The sequence below is a fragment of the Panthera uncia genome, chromosome D1 (genome assembly GCF_023721935.1).
Source record: "Panthera uncia isolate 11264 chromosome D1, Puncia_PCG_1.0, whole genome shotgun sequence".
In the NCBI taxonomy this organism is placed as follows: Eukaryota; Metazoa; Chordata; class Mammalia; order Carnivora; family Felidae; genus Panthera; species Panthera uncia.
Window position 1 is genome coordinate 109,308,894 of NC_064808.1, and position 19,720 is coordinate 109,328,613.

Sequence of the window (19,720 nt, forward strand, 5' to 3'; positions counted from 1 at the left end):
GAGACCTACTTGCTAATCTTAAATTGACAGCTGGAAAGACAGGGACAAGTTGGGACTCTTACTGGGGACAAAGCACTGTGGGCATCATTTCTGCAATCTCATTCCACCTTGCTAATGCCGACACTAGCAGGTGCAATTCTGGCAATCATTCTCTATCCTTCTAGCACTGCCAAGTGTGGTCCCAGCCGACTGTGCTACAGCTGCATAACAGTGACAGGGTGAGTGTCTTGCCCCCAGTAACACAGCCACATATCTAACAGCCAGGCAAGCACCTCACCCCCTCTCAATGTGGCCCTATCCCAGCCAGCTGGGGGCACGTGATTCCCCTCTCATTCTTCCCCATAGCCGTGGCTGATCGACAGCTCGGTGGGGGTCCCGCCCACCTAACACTGCAGCCAGGGTTCTACCACAGACTCCTCACCCCCAGAGTACGGGCCTTGGTGCCCATGGCAGAATGTGCACCTGGGATCCACGAATGATCTACATATGACCACTCCTTCAAGGATGGGACTTGAAGCTGTTTCACCTAGTACAGAGAAATACACACAGATAATCAGGCAAAATGAGGACATAGAGGAATACATTCCAAATGAAAAAGACAGAATTCCATAAAAAGAACTTAATGAAACAAAGCCAAATATATACCTGATACAGAAGTCAAATGGTCATAAGGATGATAAAGAACTCAAAGAACGGATGAAGACATGAGACTTTTGACAAAAAGATAAAAAATATAAGAACGCACCAAACACAAGTCACAGAGCTAAAGAATACAATAATTGCACTAGAAATACACTAGAGATGTTTAATGGCAGACTGGATAAAGCAAAAGAACACATCAGTGAACTGGAAGACAAAGCAACGGAATTCTCCCAGATAGAGCAACAAAGAGAAAAAGGAATTAAAAGAAGTGAATACATCTTAAAAGTTGTGGAGGCCAACATCAAGCAGAATAATATCCACATTATAGGGATCTTAGAAGAAGAGAGTGATAAAGGGACAAAAAACTTATCAGAAAAAATAAGGGGTGCAAACTTCCTAATCTGGGCAAGGGAATGGACAGAAAAGCCAGCAAAGTTCCAAATAAGATGAAACCAAAGAGATCTAGACCAAGACATATTATAATTAAAATGGTAAAAGTTAAGGATAAAGAGAGATTCCTAAAGGAGCAAGGAAAAAAAAAACTTGTCACATACAAGGGAAACCCCATGAGGCTACCATCAATTTCTTCACATTAGCAGATGAGAGGGGTATGACACATTCAACGGTGCTAAAAGGAAAAAAACTTCCAACCAAGAATGCTCCACCTGGCAAGGTTATCATTAAGAATTGAATGAAAGAAAAAGAATTTTCTAGATAAGCAAAAGCTAAGAACTTCACTGCTAAACTGGATGTACAATAAATGTTAAAGAAATTTCTTTAAACTGAAAAGATGGCAGTAATTAGTAACAAAAAATATGAGAGTAATAATCTCAATGGAAAAATATATAGGTAGTGGATTAATCCACCCAACATTCAAACAAGATTTAATAACTATCCTTTTCAAACTCTTCCAAAACACTGAAGGGGAGTGAAAGTTTTTAAACACCCTTTGCAAGGCCAGTGTCAGCCTGGTAAGAAAAGCAGACAAGAACACTACAAGAAAATTACAGGTCATGGCGATATAGCTCAGTGGTAGAGCGATGCACTACAAAAAAATTACAGGCTAATATCACTAATAAACATAGATGCAAAAACCCTCAATAAAATGTTAACAAACAAAAAAAAGTTAACCAAACACAATAATACATTAAAAGGATGATAACTCATGATAAAGTGTGGTTTATTCCAGGAATGTAATGATGATTCAACGTCTGCAAATCCATGTGGTACATCACATAACTAAAAGTTAAAAATCCTATTATCATCTCAATAGACGGAGAAAAAGCATTTAACAAAATTCAACATCTATATCTGGTTTAAAGAACTCTCAAGAGAGTGGGTAAAAAGGAAACATATGTCAATATAATAAAGCCCATATAGGACACTCCTACAGCTAACAACACACTCGATGAAAAAAAGATCAAGGCTTTTCCCCTAAGAACAGCAACAAGACAAGGACGCCCCCTATTGCCACTTTTATTTAACACAGTATTGGAAGACCTAGCCACAGCAATTAGGCAAGGAAAAAAAAAAGTATCTAAACTGTAAAGTAGTAAAAGTGTCACTATTTGAACATAACAATACTATATACAGGAAGCTAAAGAATTAATGGAAAAACTGTTAGATCTGATACATGAATTCAATAAAGTTGCAGGATACAAAATCAACATCCATAAATCTGTTGTGTTTCTAATACACAAATTATGTAACATCAGAAAGAGACATTATAATTTGATCAAAAAGAATAAAGTACCTAGGAATAAATATAATCAAGGAGGTGAAAATACACCATACACTGACAATGGGACAGATGAAAGAAACAGAAGACACAAATAAATGGAAAGACCTTCCATGCTCATGGATGGGAAGAACAAATGTTAAAAGGTCCACACCACCCAAAGCAATCTAAGGAATCAATACAATCTCTATATAAATTCCAATGGCATTTTTCACATAACCAGAACAAACAGTCCTAAAACTTGTATGGAACCACAAATGACCCTGAACAGCCAAAGCAGTCTTGAAAAGAAGAATAATGCTGTAGGCAACATGCTCCCTTGTGGGGAATAAGCTTAGAAATTCCCTGGGCTTGCACCAATGGGCTAACAAGGCATAAAGAATTACAAAGCCATGGGGTGCCCTCACCCACGCCTGGGTAAACAAAATAAGATGCCCAGAATAAAGGAGGGACAGGCCAGGGACCCCAGAATAGAGAGGGAGGGGCAAAGGCCCCAGAATAGAAAGGGGAGCAAAGGCACCCAATACAAAGGTATATGAGATAAGCAAGATTAGCAATCAGGATGAAAATGCCCCCCAATTTAGTACTAGAGCAGAAATCTGCTTTCACAGGAGGAAAGGACCAAGTTAGATAAACAGGTAAATAGGGCTATAGACCACTGCGCTACGGGTGAAGCAGCCCAGAGCAGAGATGGTTAACAAAAGAAAAGGTGGCCTGTCAACCCTCAGGTTATCCCCCCTATCTGTCTCATCCCCTGGGCCAGCTAAGATACACAGACACGGCACCTCCTGCCTGCCGTTAATAACCATCTGCCCATCTGCCAGGTGCCAGGATTTTATATTGACCAAAACCCTAAACACCATGTATCTTCAAAACCCTCCTTTCCTCTTGCATCCCCAAGTTAATGTTCCCAGTTTGTCTCTTTGTAAGCCTTTGTTTGTAAGCCTTCATTTGTAAGCCTTCTGATCTTAATAAATACGGGACAAGGACCTTTATTAGGGGCTCTTGTTTTTTCCTGGATATTAGCCGTCTCTCTCTTTTAATCCTGTGTCCTGCTCTCTTGCTGGACAAGAGAGTACTTGAGACTTAAGAGTCTACGACACTCCCTGATTTCAAACTATACCACCAAGTTGTAGTGATCAAAACAGTTTGGTACTGGCATAAATAGACTTATAGATCCATGGAAGAGAATGGAGAGACAAGAAGAGACCCACATGTATGTGGTTAATTAATTTACAACAAAGGAGGCAAGAATACCAAATGGAGAAAGGACAGTCTCTTCAGTAAATGGTGTTGGAAAATTAGACATCAAAATGGAAAATAATGAAATGACTTCTCTTATCCTCCACCCAACAAGTAACTAAAAATGGATTACAGACTTGAATTTAAAACATGAAACCATCAAAGTCCTACAAGAAAACATAGTTGGTAGGTTCCTCAACATTGGTCTTAGTGGTATTTTTTGAAGCTGACAACCACAAAAGCAAACAAAAGCAAAAATAAACAGATGGGACCACATCAAACTAAAAAGCTTTTTTGCACAGTGAAGGAATCCATCAACAAACTGAAAAGGAACATACTGAATGGGAAGATATCTGCAAACTATATTATCTGATAAGGGGTCAGTATCCAAAATTTAGAAAGAACTCATAAAACTCAACACCGAAAACCAATGTGATTTAAAACTGGGCAGATGACCTGAATAGACCTTTTCCAAAGATGAACTACAGATGGCCAACAGACACATGAAAAGATGTTCAACATCACTCATCAGCAGGGAAATGCAAATCAAAACCACAATGAGATAGCACCTCACACCTACAAGACTTGCTATTACCAAAAAAAAAATACATTGGTGAGGATGTGGAAAGAAGGGAATCCTCGTGCACTACTGGGGGAATGTACACGGGGGTGACCACTTGGGAAAACAGTATGGAGCTTCCTCAAAAAATGAGAAATAGAAGTACCATACGATCCAGTAATGCCATGTCTGGGTATCTCTTCAAAGAAAACAGTGATTTGAAAATGCACCTTTTCAAATGCACCTCTACATTCACTGCAGCATTATTTACAACAGCCAAGATACATTAACAATGTAAGTGTCCACTGATAGATGGATGGCTAAATAAAGATATGGTGAATAAATGTGTGCATACTTTATACACATATAAGTATGTATCATGATATATATGGAACATAATACATACATATAATGCAATACAAAGCCATGAAGAATGAGAGCTTGCCATGGAGACAACATGGATGTACCTTGAGGGTACTGTGCTAAAAGAAAGACAAATACTGTATGATTTCATATATATGTAGAACCTGAAAAAGAGAACAAAACCCAGACTCCTAGATGCAGAGAACAGAATGGTGGTTTCCAGAGAAGGTGAGGGTGGACAAAACTGGGTGACAGCGATGAAGAGGCACAAACCTCCAGTGACAGTTACGTGCTAGGGGTATAATATACAGCATGGGATCTAAAGTCAGTAATAGTGTATTCATTTTGTGTGGCAGCAGATGGTAGCTAGACTTACGGTGATCGGTTCGCAATTACACAAAAGTCAAATCATTACACTGTACAAATGAAACAGGATATTTTTGCATTGCATACATGCAATTACAATTTTTAAAAAATGTTAAGAAGTTCAGAGAATAACCAGGAAAGTGGAAGAGTGGTGTTTAGGGTCAGTACAAACAAACATTTGTTAAAAAAATTCCCTTGGGTCCCGTAATACCTAGTCCATATTGAATTTCCCTGATTGCCTCAACATTTGTTTCAGATTGCTTGAATCAGTATCCACAAAAGATCATGCAGTTTTATGTATTTAAGTCCTTTAACATAGACCAGTTTCTCTGAGCTTCCTTTTTTTTTTTTTTTTTTTTTTTGAATGTCATTAACAGGTTGATAAAACTGAGTCAGTTGTCCTGCAGAATGTCTCACATTCTGGATCCACTGTTTTTAGTTTGTTCCCTTAACCCCTGGTGTTTCCTGATAACCAAAAATTAGTTCTAAAATCTCAATCAGATTCAAGTTCACTTTTTTAGAAGACATTTTCGGGAAGCATACTTCATCCTGCGACACATCAGGAGGCACAGGGAGCATGCTCGACTGCTGTTGGCATGCAGGCCAGTCCCTGAGTTCAAGTAGCACCAAATAATCTCTCTCTTGTAAATTTCCCCATCAATCTTCCAAGTAGTGGTTTCAAACTGGGAATCGTGATTTTATGAATCAATGATTTTATTAAGATTTGTAAAAATGATTTTTCAAATTCTGCCATTCCTTCCCTATTATTGAGAATTATTCAATAAAGAAAAACATTCTTTCTCAACTTTTCTTTCATGATCGTGAAATACCATTCACAAAGCGAAGATAAAAGTTTGTTTCCTTTTTAAGAGCTATTTTTCAAATGAAGAGGCATTTTTACTTCTTACTAAACGATAACACATGTAAGCAAAACATCAAATTTATAATATTGGTGAACTTAGCGTTTCTTTATAAACTTTCAAAAATAACAAATATGACATCATTGTGCAAGTCACAAAACTAAAGAGACTGAGAATGTCTTTTGATCCTTTTGTTTTTGTCTCGAGTGGTCTCAGAACTTGAAAAGTAGCAGGTACTCTAACTAGGACCAGCCTACACTTAACAGTCAGAAGTCGATATGTGGTGCAGGAAAGTACACACCACCTCTCTTTGCTGATGGCACTGTTGGCGAAGCTGTGACTTACAAACAAGCTCCTGAAATATGAGGAAATACATTCAACAGAGAAGAGCATCTGGGCTCCCTGATTCCAAAAAATAAATTTACCAGGAACTTGAGACTTCCCTAATAACTGATGAAAAACGTTTTGAGTCAGGATAAGTGCAGCTGCTGAGTTCATAAAAGCCATTCAATCCAACATTGCTAAAATTATTATACTAGCGATTAATCTGCAATCTTAAGCAACAGAAAAACCATCATTAAGAATGAACATAATCTGTATTTCCCTGATAAGGAGTGATGCTGAGCATCTTTTCATGTGCCTGTTAGCCATCTGGATGTCTTCTTTAGAGAAGTGTCTATTCATGACTTCTGCCCATTTCTTCACTGGATTGTTTGTTTTTCGGGTGTGGAGTTTGGTGAGTTCTTTATAGATTTTAGATACTAGCCCTTTATCCGATATGTCATTTGCAAATATCTTTTCCCATTCTGTCGGTTGCCTTCTAGTGTTGTTGACTCTTTCCTTTGAAGTGCAGAAACTTTTTACCTTCATGAGGTCCCAATAGTTCATTTTTTGCTTTTAATTCCCTTCCCTTTGGAGACGTGTCAAGTAAGAAATTGCTGTGACTGAGGTCAGAGAGGTTTTTTTCCTGCTTTCTCCTCTAGGGTTTTGATGGTTTCCTCACATTCAGGTCCTTCATCCATTTTGAGTTTATTCTGGTGAATGGTGTAAGAAAGTGGTCTAGTTTCATTCTTCTGCATGTTGCTGTCCAGTTCTTCCAGCACCATTTGATAAAGAGACTGTCTTTTTTCCATTGGATATTCTTTCCTGCTTTGTCAAAGATCAGTTGGCCATCCATTTGTGGGTCCAATTCTGGAGTCTCTATTCTATTCCATTGGTCCATGTGTCTGTTTTTGTGCCAATACCATGCTGTCTTGATGAGTACAGCTTTGTAGAAGAGGCTAAAGTCTGGGATTGTGATGCCTCCTGCTTTGGTTTTCTTCTTCAATATTACTTTGGCTATTCAGGGTCTTTTGTGGTTCCATACAAATTTTAGGATTGCTTGTTCTAGCTTCGAGGAGAATGCTGGTGCAATTTTGATTGGGATTGCATTGGATGTGTAGATAGCTTTGGGTAGTGTTGACATTTTAACAATTTATTCTTCCAACCCATGAGCACAGAATGTTTTTCCATTTCTTTGTATCTTCTTCAATTTCCTTCATAAGCTTTCTATAGTTTTCAGCATACAGATCTTTTACGTCTTTGGTTACGTTCATTCCTAGGTATTTTATGATTCTTGGTGCAATTGTGAATGGAATCAGTTTCTTTGTCTTTCTGCTGCTCCATTATTAGTGTATAAGAATGCAACTGATTTCTGTACATTTTGTATCCTGCGACTTTGCTGAATTCATGTATCAGTTCTAGCAGACTTTTGGTGGAGTCTATCGGGTTTTCCATGTATAATATCATGTCATCTGCAAAAACTGAAAGCTTGACTTCATCTTTGCCAATTTCGATGCCTTTGATTTCCTTTTGTTGTCTGATTGCTGATGTTAGAACTTCCAACACTATGTTAAACAACAGCGGTGAGAGTGGACATCCCTGTCGTGCTCCTGATCTCAGGGGGAAAGCTCTCAGTTTTTCCCCATTGAGGATGATATTAGCTGTGGGCTTTTCATAAATGGCTTTTATGATGTTTAAGTATGTTCCTTCTATCTCGACTTTCTCGAGGGTCGTGCTAATTAACAAATCAGGAGACTATAGATGCTGAAGAGGATATGGAGAAACGGGAACCCTCTTGCACTGTTGGTGGGAATGCAAACTTGTGCAGACGCTCTGGAAAACAGTGTGGAGGTTCCTCAAAAAATAAAAATAGATCTACCCTATGGCCCAGAAATAGCACTGCTAGGAATTTACCCAAGGGATACAGGAGTGCTGATGCATAAGGGCACTTGTACTCCAATATTTATAGCAGCAGTTTCAACAACAGCCAAATTATGGAAAGAGCCTAAATGTTCATCAACTGATGAATGGATAAAGAAATTGTGGTTTATATAGACAATGGAATGCTACTTGGCAATGAGAAAGAATGAAATATGGCCTTTTGTAGCATGTGGATGGAACTGGGGAGTGTTATGCTAAGTGAAATAAGTCATACAGAGAAAGACAAATACCATATGTTTTCACTCTTATGTGGATCCTGAGAAACTTAACAGAAGACCATGGGGGAGAGGAAGGAAAAAAAAAGGTTAGAGATGGAGGGAGCCAAACCGCAAGAAACTCAAAAAAACTGAAAATAAACTGAGGGTTGATGGGGGGTGGGAGGGAAGGGAAGGTGGGTGATGGGCACTGAGGAGGGCACCTGTTGGGATGAGCACTGGGTGTTGTATGTAAATCAATTTGACAATAAAATTTCATAATAAAAAAAAAGAAAAAAAAGAATGAACACAAATCCTTTTAAGAACTTTGCTATGAAGCTGCTATTGAGTCTTAAAGAATCATAAAGTTCTGGAACTTCACGCCATGTTAGGGGAAAAAAAAACTGAATACGTAGCTCACACTTAAAAATATATAGCTCTTGTAGGAAAATAAGTAAGCTAACTTAATTGAACCTCTTTTTCTAAACGAATTATAGCTAGTAAGGGATTTCATCAGTAAAAGCTGCCTCCCCAAACTTGCTGGCAGTTTCGAGCAGCAGCACAGGCGTCCCTCCCACACCAGCTCTCCAACAGGTCTTATCCCCCAAGGTCAGCGCCACACAGCAGGCCAGTTCCTAAGGTGTTTCAGTCACGAGGCTCATCATTGTGTGGCCCCCCGCTGCCCCTGCTGTCTCCTGGCCTCACATCCCACCATGTCGCTCCCTCCAAATGGGCTGCAGACACATCTGTCTCACTGCTGTCCCTGCACTTAAAAATCAGGGATGGCCCATAAATACACAGAAGGATATTCAATCTCAAAAATAAGAAATACAAGCTAAGACCACACCGAGATAGCAGTGTAACCCATCAGTTTAACAAATATGAAGGCATCCAAAAATACCACCTGGTGGGAATTAAAGGGTGTGGACACAAGACCTTCTGGGGACAGTGTACAGTAGCACAGAACTGAAACCATGCGCACACGGTCCATTTGGGGATGCACATCGTGAGAAACTCCTGCACTCGACAGACCATGAGATGTACACACAGGTACACAGCAACATCGTGTGTAACAGTGCGGCATTTACATAATTATATGTACATTATGTAATATACATGATGTTATTATGATTATACTGCAGTAATAATGAATGAAACTACAGCTAAGCCAGTGACCTACACACCTTAGAAAAATAATGTAAAATGAGATATGCTAGTCCTAGAACACCACATGTTTTATAATTTAAAAAGTAGCGGGGCACGTGGATGGCTCAGTCGCTTAAACATTCAACTTCGGCTCAGGTCATGATCTTATGGTTCATGAGTTCGAGCCCCGCATCAGGCTCTGTGCTGACAGCTCAGAGCCTGGAGGCTGCTTCACATTCTGTGTCTCCCTCTCCACCCCCGGCTCCCCCTGCCGACCGCGCTCTCTTTCTCTCTCTCTCGTTTATTTTTGAGAGAGAGAGAGAGAGAGAGAGAGAGAGCGAGCGAGCATGAACGGGGAAGGGTCAGAGAGAGAGGGAGACACAGAATCTGAAGCAGGCTCCAGGCTCCAAGCTGTCAGCAAGGAGCCCGACGCGGGGCTCAAACTCACAGACTGTGAGATCATGACCTGAGCTGAAGTCGGAGGCTCAACTGACTGAGCCACCCAGGCGCCCCTAAAAAAAATTGTTTTAATTATCTAAAGGAAGCAATATACTTGTAAGAACAAGTGTGTGTGTGTGTAAATGCATGCATGTAATACAAGTGTTTAAGAAGTACAAAGGTATTAAAGAAGTTTAAAACAAAAGCGAATGGTAGCTCCTTTAGCAGAAAGGGAGATGAACAGAAGAATCATGTAAGTTGATTCAAGCTATTGGTAATATCCTTGTTCTTGCCTGTTGGTTTAGGAGTCTCATTATATCATTATACTTTTTTTTTTTTTTAACGTTTATTTATTTTTGAGACAGAGAGAGACAGAACATGAATGGGGGAAGGGCAGAGAGAGAGGGAGACACAGAATCGGAAACAGGCCCCAGGCTCCGAGCCGTCAGCCCAGAGCCTGACGCGGGGCTCGAACTCACGGACCGCAAGATCGTGACCTGAGCCGAAGTCGGACGCTTAACCGACTGAGCCACCCAGGCGCCCCACATCATCATACTTTTTAATACGAATTTTATATATATATATATGTTACATATGTAATCCTTTATATAGATCAAAGACAGTGTTTTGAAAAGATAGTAAAAATTTCAGAAATAAAGAAACACACACAGGTCCTGCAGAAACATGCATCTTAAGAGAAAAATGAAGCCCATTCAAAGGAGAAGCAGTACCAAGGTTTGTGGGAAGTTGCTATTTAAAGTAAGTCTGAAAGGCCTTCGTGATGATGTCACCTAAAGGGAATAAAAGAGCAAGCCATGCAGATATCCAGGGATAAACGAATGTGAGGATTTCGTGCGACTCGGAATAGCAACGAGAGAAATTCTCAGTTTCTCACAACTGTAGTACAGATGCTTTCAAAGTTGAGGGTGCCTACGAATTCATGCCAAAACAGATTCCAAAGCCCCGCTCCTCAACAGTCCTATTTTACACATCTTGGATGCTGCTTAGCAATCCACCTATTGAAGATAAACTTGCCAAATAATTCTCATGTAAGTGGCCAGCACCACCACCCTCAGATATTTTCCAGGCTTTAACTTAGAAAAACAATTATGTCAGTTTGAGGATTAATCTACATCTGCAATCGTGGGTGAACAGTTAAATATAAAAAGAGGGAAAGAAAAGAAAAAAACGGTAAAGACGTGGGTCTGTTGCTTTTACAGTGACAAGGAGACAAATCTGGGAAAAAGAAAGAGAAAACAACAGATCTGGATCTCTGAGATCTTACAGACCTACGGCCCGTTGTTGTGAAGGGAACAGTAATGTAAAGAGGTGGAGTCACAAACCGGGGCTGGGTGTTACTGGAGCAGACAAGTGCGTGTGGTTACGGAACACGGCTCCCACAAGAACCAAGTAGATAACCTTGTTACTTCTCCGAGTACTTCATTCTGGCTTTGAGGTTTCACCAATATGGTTAAAGCCTCACGTTCCTTATCGATTTTACATACCTTAATATCCAATTTCTGGTGGGAATTTTTAATCCCCAAGCCTCAGAAATACTATGAGGTTCCTTCATCCATCACATGGTCTTATTCACTTGTTTGCAGCTGTAATTTTTTATGCTGCTACTTTCTCAATTCTTTGCAAAGTGAATGAACATTTGTAGCGAGTACCTGATCTCCACCAGCCTCAGTGCCAGATGTTGTCCCACTGCACACACTGCGTGGGTAGGAGTCATGATGGCCCCTCTTCTACACAGCCTCATCCTCTACGAGTTTAAGGTATCACCATGAGTTTAAGATACGCAGGTACCATGGTATTTAGATCAACAATGGACACAAATTCTACTTAGTCTTGTAATGAATATTCACTATAAAATCACGATGGCACTTTTGAATCACAATGAGGAAGTGGTACATCTTTCATGAAGCAGTGAATTAGGGAATTATTTGGGCAAAAACTGTTGCTTGCGCTAAAGACTCTTAAGTCTAGCTATAAAGCAATTTCTAAGCTCTGAAGGATTCCTGAGAATACAGATGACGGATAATACTCCACAGGCAGCTCATTTAAACTGCATTACATTTTAATGTCAAGATACTTGAGATTTTCTTAACTTTTCAAATATTTCATTAATTTATTCACTTATCTTCCAGACTCCCCATTCATAAAGTTTATTAAAATACAGGTTTGTCATTAAGATATGACCTGAGTTCCTAGGTCAACAGGTGACAAAATGCAAAAAAGACTATTTTACCAAAGATGTTTACCTAGCAAAAGGGTTTTTCTCCCCCCACGAAAAGGAGGCGGTGCGAAACAGGAAACCTCTATGGAGAGAAGTATGGACTCTCATGATGGAAGAGGGCTGGAACCGCCATGGGGGCAGGCCGGGCTGTGTGCACGTGAACTCATGTTCACTGACCCGGTTCGTTCACCTACTAAGAGTGTGATCTTGGGAAAAATAATCTCCTGTGGCCTCGATCTTCTCAACTGTAAAGGGAGTTCAATAATGACCCTCATATCACAGTATTGTTTTCAGAGTTAAATGAGGTAATGCATGTAAAGTGCTTAGCAAAGCCAAATTCGGAAGGCAGGTAAGTACGAAACTATCACCACCACTACCATCGTCATGATAAACGTGTATTAACAAGGACCTAAACGACACTACATGGGAGAATACAAAAATCATGATTTAAAAAAGACCTAAGTAAAGCTATTGACTGACACTGCTTAGTAATATGATGTCAGGAGTGCACACAGTACAGGACATCATTTTAGGAAAACTAACTGTTCTGAGACAAAAGGGATTCTACAAACCAGTTTTCAAATCTATTTTTCTCCTTGCTGCTAATGTCTTATGACCAGAACTAGCCTTCATTTCCTCAAAACATCCTAATTTTCTCCTTTATTCCTAGATCATGATTCTTATACAATGCCTACGTGATTCATGCTTCCACTATTAAATCTGGGAGGAGCCTCTGACTGAAACATCCCGTGTAAAGCAGACCAGGCGATCCTGTGATGCACCGCCTCAAGCAATCACACCTGGCTAGCATTGAGAAGACCAGGAAAACATGTCATTAGCATCCTGTTAACTTGCAAGCTGCTTATTCATTCCATTTCCTCATTTTTTCTTTCTTAAAAAGGAAACGCCAACACTGACCTAAACAAAAAAATCGTAAAATGCCAAAAGATGGCTTAAAAATGCAATGTTGATGTTAAATGAAAGGCATGCCAGGTAAAATAACAGACACTGAAAAATACTCTTTAGTCATTTTCCAAAGAAATTATTTCAATCTTTTGAATTCTTGACACACACAGTAAGGATGGCCAATACATTTTCTAATAATTAAGGAAGTTTTGACTCTTCTGCAGTATCCTGTTCTGTTTAAAAAGGTTTATCTTACATAGAAAGGTGCAAAGAAGATGTTTACAGCAGCACTATCGACAACAGCCAAAATACGGAGAGAGTCCAACTGTTCCTCGACTGATGAATGGATAAAGGAGATGTGGTGTGTACACACACACACACACACACACACACACACACACAGAGGACTATTACTCAGCCATCAAAAAGAATGAAATCTTGCCATTTGCAATGACGTGGATGGAACCAGAGTGTGTTACGCTAAGTGAAATAAGTCAGAGAAAGACAAATCTCATATGATCTCACTCATGTGTGGAATCTAATAAATAAAACAAGTGAACAAAAGGAAAAGAGAGAGGGCAACAAGAAACAGACTCCTCACTCTAGAGATCACACTGCTGGTCACCAGCAGGGAGGTGGGTGGGGGATGGGGGTGAAGGAGGGCACTTGTGGTGACGCACACCAGGTGATGTGTGCAAGTGTTCAGTCACAATATTGTACATCTGAAACTAATACTACACTGTATGGTTAAAAATTCGGGAATTGAAATTTAAAAACTTAAAAAAAAGTAGCCTGAAAATAATCACAAGAGGTAAAATACATATATTTTGGATGAGGCGATAGTGTTCAGTGTGTTATTTTACTAATTTTGACAAATCTCTTAATATAGAGCCATTTGGCTCCTTTAAAATTTATTTAGGGTGGGACCGGAATGTACTGTGCTAAATAAAATAAAAATTTTCAGTATGAGCTTGTGGGGTCTGTAGATTAAAGCAAGTCTCATCCTGTTGCTCTCAGGCTCCCGAGCGACATTTCCCTCCAGCACCCCTTGTCCTAGGTTACCTGAGAACTGATCATGCGCTGAGCCGAGCGAGCAATGTTGGCAGGAAGACCGAAGAAACTAGGCTTGTCGTCCTCCGGAAGCTTTTCGATGAGAGCACGGTAGTCCTAAATGTGAACAAGTGGAAACCAGCTTTTCGGTAAGCACTGAACTTACAACCACTGAAAACAGATACTGGCAAGTACTGAAGTATCGGTTATTCACATGATTACGCTTTCCAGGTCAATCTCCCTTTCAGTCTGGGTAACACTCACTTAGTCATCTTCAGAAAATATGCTCATTACCACTTGTTCATCCCTAGCTTATGTGATACTGGATTTTTTACATTCAACTCCGCACATTCGAAGGGACCCTGCACTTATTAAACCGAACTACCTGAGTGGCTGTGGCTACTGTGTCAGATGTCACATAACATGTTTCCAGGAAAGCCCTGTGATTACTTACCACGCATCCGACCCACGACCTATGTGCAGAGCGCAGCTCCGCTTACCCTAAGATAAATATTCCTGACACCCCAGAAACCTCCATACACTTACTCTGGAAAGCAAAAAGCTCTCTGTAAACACTTTCCATAAAGCCATTACACAGTCAGTCCTCAGTCCGCTGGTGAAGTGTAATGAAATGCACTGATAATCCTCTCATTTCACCCCAAATTACTGTCAGCATTGCAAAGGCTCAATTTACCAAGCACAGTTAGAGTCAAAACTCTAGATGAGAAACAAGTGTGGACCAAGAGGGAGAAATTATTCGGTTTGGCTCAAGGGTAAGACCTGTTTTGTTTGCTTGCTGTCAGGAAGAACGAATTATTTTCAAGGGGACACTGCGTGTGCGTCTACACCATTCTTGCTGAACTAGGAGGAACAGCTGTTGAAGAGACTCCAGCATTCTTTCCCATCCTTGGCGGCTGTCTGACAACTATTTCCAGGGCAACGGTTGAACTCCAGGAAGCCCAGGGCCTGCAAACCTGTCAAATTTTGGAAAGGCATGCTTTTTTTTTTTTTGGAAATCTTTCCCATCTGGTCTGTAAGCGAACACTGGTTAACTTCATCAAACCGTCGAATCCCAATACATAGAGGGGTGTAAGCACGTGCGTACAGGAGCACCCAGGGCAGGCTTGTATATGCGTGTGCAGTGTAGGGCACACGCAGGTGTCGTCACCCGCCCGGGAAGCTCTGGCTTCCTCCTTCTGTAGGACTCTATTAGACAGAAAGCCGAACACTGATTCTCACAAATCATCCTATAAATACAGAGCAACTTTTGTCTATCACTTCCCTTTGTTCATTTCAAAATGGCTGTCAACCTCTCTCATCTCTACTGGCTACGTCTGCTCTCCCCGACAACTGTACACTGACACGTTTCTTCCGTAACACGCAGCTGCACGTCCACACGGATTTCTCCGCGCTTCGAGGCAAAAGAATATACACCCCATGAGAGCATTTACGCAAAGCTCAAAAACAGGTGAAACTAACGTCGGTATTAGAAGGGCCTCATCTGTGAGGGGGACGCGGCAATGACAGGGGGCAGGAGGAGGACATGTGGGGAGCTGGTCACGTTCTGTTTCCGGATCCCAGCACTGGTTACACCCACATGCTCAGCGTATAAAATTCACTGCCGAGGACATTAATGATGTGCACTTTCTGTGGGGCTTTTACTTTTCAGTTTAAACCTCAAATAGAGAGGGGAGACCAGTCAGTGCACTGTGTGAAATGAGCGCGCCATGAATAGCCATGTGACGCCTCTATTTGCTGGGTGAGGCCCTCTCGCTAGGAGGTCAGCCCCACAGACGCCCCCGGTGCCCACATGGTCTAGAACAGGGACACCGGCAGGCACACGGATATTTGGGGGGCGCTTAGTCATGTACTGAATACATGACTAAATGAGTGAAAGATACTGAAAAACAAAACAGACGGGATACTTAACAGGTAAGACATTTGGTAATATATTCAATATTGGTTTCGAAACTTTTACTTTTGACAATTATGTCACTGAAACAAAAGAATCTTCTTGAAAAATACTTAGATGACAAAAAAAAAAATGCATAATTCCGAGAGAAGTATACAACTGAATATGTATCCCTGTAATTCATGAAGAGATAAATGATTTTAATGTTCTAGGACATTATTTGGACTTTAAGCCAAGATTAAGTTTGAGGCCACATAAATGAGACTTGACATCTTTCGGGCCACATTTTGTGCTACTTTGTGGAAAAGAGGACTTCATCCTACCGGCTTTTGTGGGATGACTCAAGGTGGAAAGCTCCAGCTGGCTAAAGTAAATACCCCTCAACGACACCAAGAGTGTATCCCTCATATGGTTAGAGCTGATTTAAATTTATAAGCCAGCAAATGAAGACAGATTTGTTAAAGAGTGTTGGACTTCTTTCAGTTTCCCTGTGCCCACTGGGAACTCGTGGACCCTCTCCTTGTGGATCTTCACAGTGCTCTTGCATTTGTAACATTTCCCGTGGCCACTCCCTCCAAGATTTCCCTACACACTGCATCCGGTTATCATCAATCAATCTCCTGTAAGTATTCACAAGTGTGTAAGACACCAGAAATAGGCCGCACAGTGCATAACAATAATCCATACTTGTGAAAGGGAATTACTTGTGCATTTGAAAATACACATGTATGTATTCAACAATTTAAGAAAAGGATTCAAGTATTTGGGAATAGATTACACACGATGAATTTTACCTACCAGAATGCTGCAGGATTTGGGGAGAGATATGGAATATGGAAAAACACTTTTCTTGTTCCTTCGGTTTGAAACATCAATTATTGAAGAATTAAAAAACTGTTTCAGGTATGACTGAAGAACTCTAAGGTCAAAATAGTTATCTATGCGTCCGCCATAAATAGCATTTTCAAGTAAACCGTGTAAAAATTCCCACTGAACATCTTTGGTACCTAGAATTTTAAAACAAACTTTTATTAGCTTTATTTCTAACATATTAGAAATATTCTAAAAATATTCTAAATTATTCTGAGATATTAACTAAATTCTTGTCTCCAGTTATATTTATAGGATATGACAATATACATTTAAACCAAGTTAAATCATTCCTTACAATCTCACTAATATGAATGTAAAGCTCATTAATAAATTCTTAATAATAATTAATATTAATATAATCATAGAACGGCTAGTATGTATTGAGATTATTTAATCAAGTAAAATTCCCCAAATGTCACTTAAGCCTCATAACATAGAAATATTAAAAAGATGTAATTATACTGATGAATAAATTGAGGAATAGAGGCTGAGTGACCAAAATCAGAAAGTCACGCAGTCCCAAAGATCTGGACCCAAAGCTGTACTCTTATCGACCACACAGCACTGCCTCCTCAGATGCGAAAGTCCTATTTAGAATATATCCAAAGCCTATTTTTATATAACGATGAAAATCTCAGTTCATAAAAAAAAATCTGAATAAGGAAACTTGAAAAAATCACTTCACATATTATAATCTTCTAAATGTCCTGATTTTAACAGTCAACTGTCCATTTCCTATTCTAGTAAAGAAATGTAGTATAAAACAACACGAGACTCTCAAGTCATTATTTCATTTTGCGACAAAAGCATTCTCTTAACCACAGTTCAGTGGTAATTTTAAAATGTAAGAATTAAACCTCGCGTCCGCAGTAACTATAGGAAACCATTACATTTATAGTAGCTGGTTCCCCTCACTACTAGCAGGGCTGGTCTAGTTGCATTTGATTACTATAAAGTCCGAGATCGCACAAAGATGGATGTCTGTGCTATTTCAGGCCACACACAGCGCACAGGTGATTGAGGTGGCCTCCTGCAGGGCAGGGCGTCTGCAGCATGGAAGACTGATTAAAGTTGCTTCCTGCCTACATCTTATGATCAACAGTGGCCAAACAGCTCTAACAAGGGACTTCACCAGGACTCCATTTTCTAGTGCTACCTTGCTTTTTACTAAGTAATATATTAGTAATGGAAAAGCGATTCATGCATAGGTAGGCCACCAGGGCACAGAGAAACATTAATGGACCTTCAATCTATAAAATACAACTAGCTATTATGTAAAATATATTTTATATAACTTTTAAGATCTTATGTGTCTTACACCCACTGTTCTCAAGGTGAGCTTTGTTTAAGATTAAAAAACCAGAACTGAAATTATAGCAATAGCAAAAACAGTCAATTACTGCTAACTTACTCAATATAGTCAATGTACTAAATATCAAATGCTTCATGGGGCTTTTCTCATTCAACCTTCTCAAAAATTGAATCAATGGACATGCGTCTGCTATCACCCTATTTTACAGATCAGGAAACTCAGGCATCAAGATTATACATGTGGCCCGGGTCTTATGAGCTACATAATTTCTCACCCATATAATTAGAGCTTTTTCTCTTTTTTGTACTTAATTGTGTACATGCGAAGAAATTCTAGAATCCTAAGATTATACAGTTAGATTTTTACCATGAGATGCACTATCACTTTAAAGCACGGGCCTCTTATTCACAACTCAGTGGTGTGTTATGTGTAAAAAATAATGTGAGGCTATTAATTAATTCCATCACAAGTGTCAAACATAATGACAAATCATTCAAACTCCTTGCTTTGGTATCCTCATCCTCAAAGGGCACTAATAATGATGATCTCATAGTGATACTATAAAAATAAAATAAAGTTTAAAGCATTTTGAAAAATTATGGAAATAGCCCAAGTGTCCACTGACTAATGAATGGATAGAGAAGATGTGGTGTATGTATACAATGGAATATTCCTCAGCCATCAAAAAGAATGAAATTTTGCCATTTGCAAGGACATGGATGGAACTAGAATGTATTATGCTAAGCACAATTAGTCAGAGAAAGACAAATATCATATGATTTCATTCATATGTGGAATTTAAGAAACAAAACAGATGAACTTATGGGAAGTGTGGGAATAAAAAGAGGAGGGGAAAAAACCACAAGAGACTCTTAACGACAGAGAACAAACTGAGGGTCGATGGAGGAAAGAGGGTGGGGGATGGGCTAGATTAGTGATGGGGACTAAGGAGAGCACCTGTGATGAGCACTGGGCATTGTGTGTAAGTGATGAATCACTAAATTAAGTTCCTGAAACCAACACTACAGTGCATATTAACTGGAATTTATTTATTTTTAAAGTTTATTTATTTTTTTTAGAGAGAGAGACAGAGTGCAAGCGAGCAAGCGAAGGAGTGAGAATGGGTAAACACAAGCCAGGGGGGAGCAGAGAGAAAGGGAGAATCCCAAGAAGGCTCCATGCTGTCACCACAGAGCCTGGCGTGGGACTTTATCTCATGAATCATGAGATCATAACCTGAGCTGAAACCAAGTCAGATGCTTAACCGACTGAGCCACCCAGGTGCCCCTAACTAAAAGGAATTTAAAGAAACATTTGAGGGGCACCTGGGTGGCTCAGTCAGTTAAGCGTCCGACTTCAGCTCAGGTCATGATCTCGCAGTTTGTGGGTTCAAACCCCATGTCGGGTTTTATGCTGACAGCTGGGAGCCTGGAGCCTGGTTCAGATTTTGTGTCTCCCTCTCTCTGTCCCTACTCCGTTCACACTCTGTCTCTTTCACTCTCTCAAAAATAAATAAACATTAAAAACTTTAAAGAAAAACTTGAAAATACAAAGAAGAAGAAAAATGACCAAGTTTCAATGCAAGCTAAAGCCTTAGTGCATACTGTATTAATACTGA

At 39.9% G+C, this 19,720-nt stretch overlaps 1 protein-coding gene across 4 annotated transcripts in view; it reads right to left on the reverse strand.

Moving 5' to 3' along the window:
- Positions 1–19,720, reverse strand: part of DYNC2H1 (dynein cytoplasmic 2 heavy chain 1) — a 348,288-nt gene that overhangs the window by 112,237 nt on the left and 216,331 nt on the right. For all 4 annotated transcript variants that reach the window (XR_007454148.1, XM_049614182.1, XM_049614176.1 and 1 more), the window contains exons 81-82: positions 16,716–16,924; positions 14,018–14,122 (exon numbers count right to left, since the gene is read on the reverse strand). Coding sequence is in view for 3 of the 4 variants with exons in the window: in XM_049614182.1 (XP_049470139.1) it covers positions 14,018–14,122; positions 16,716–16,924 (314 nt within the window). In the remaining variant the exon portion in view is untranslated. The remainder of the gene's footprint in view (positions 1–14,017; positions 14,123–16,715; positions 16,925–19,720) is intronic.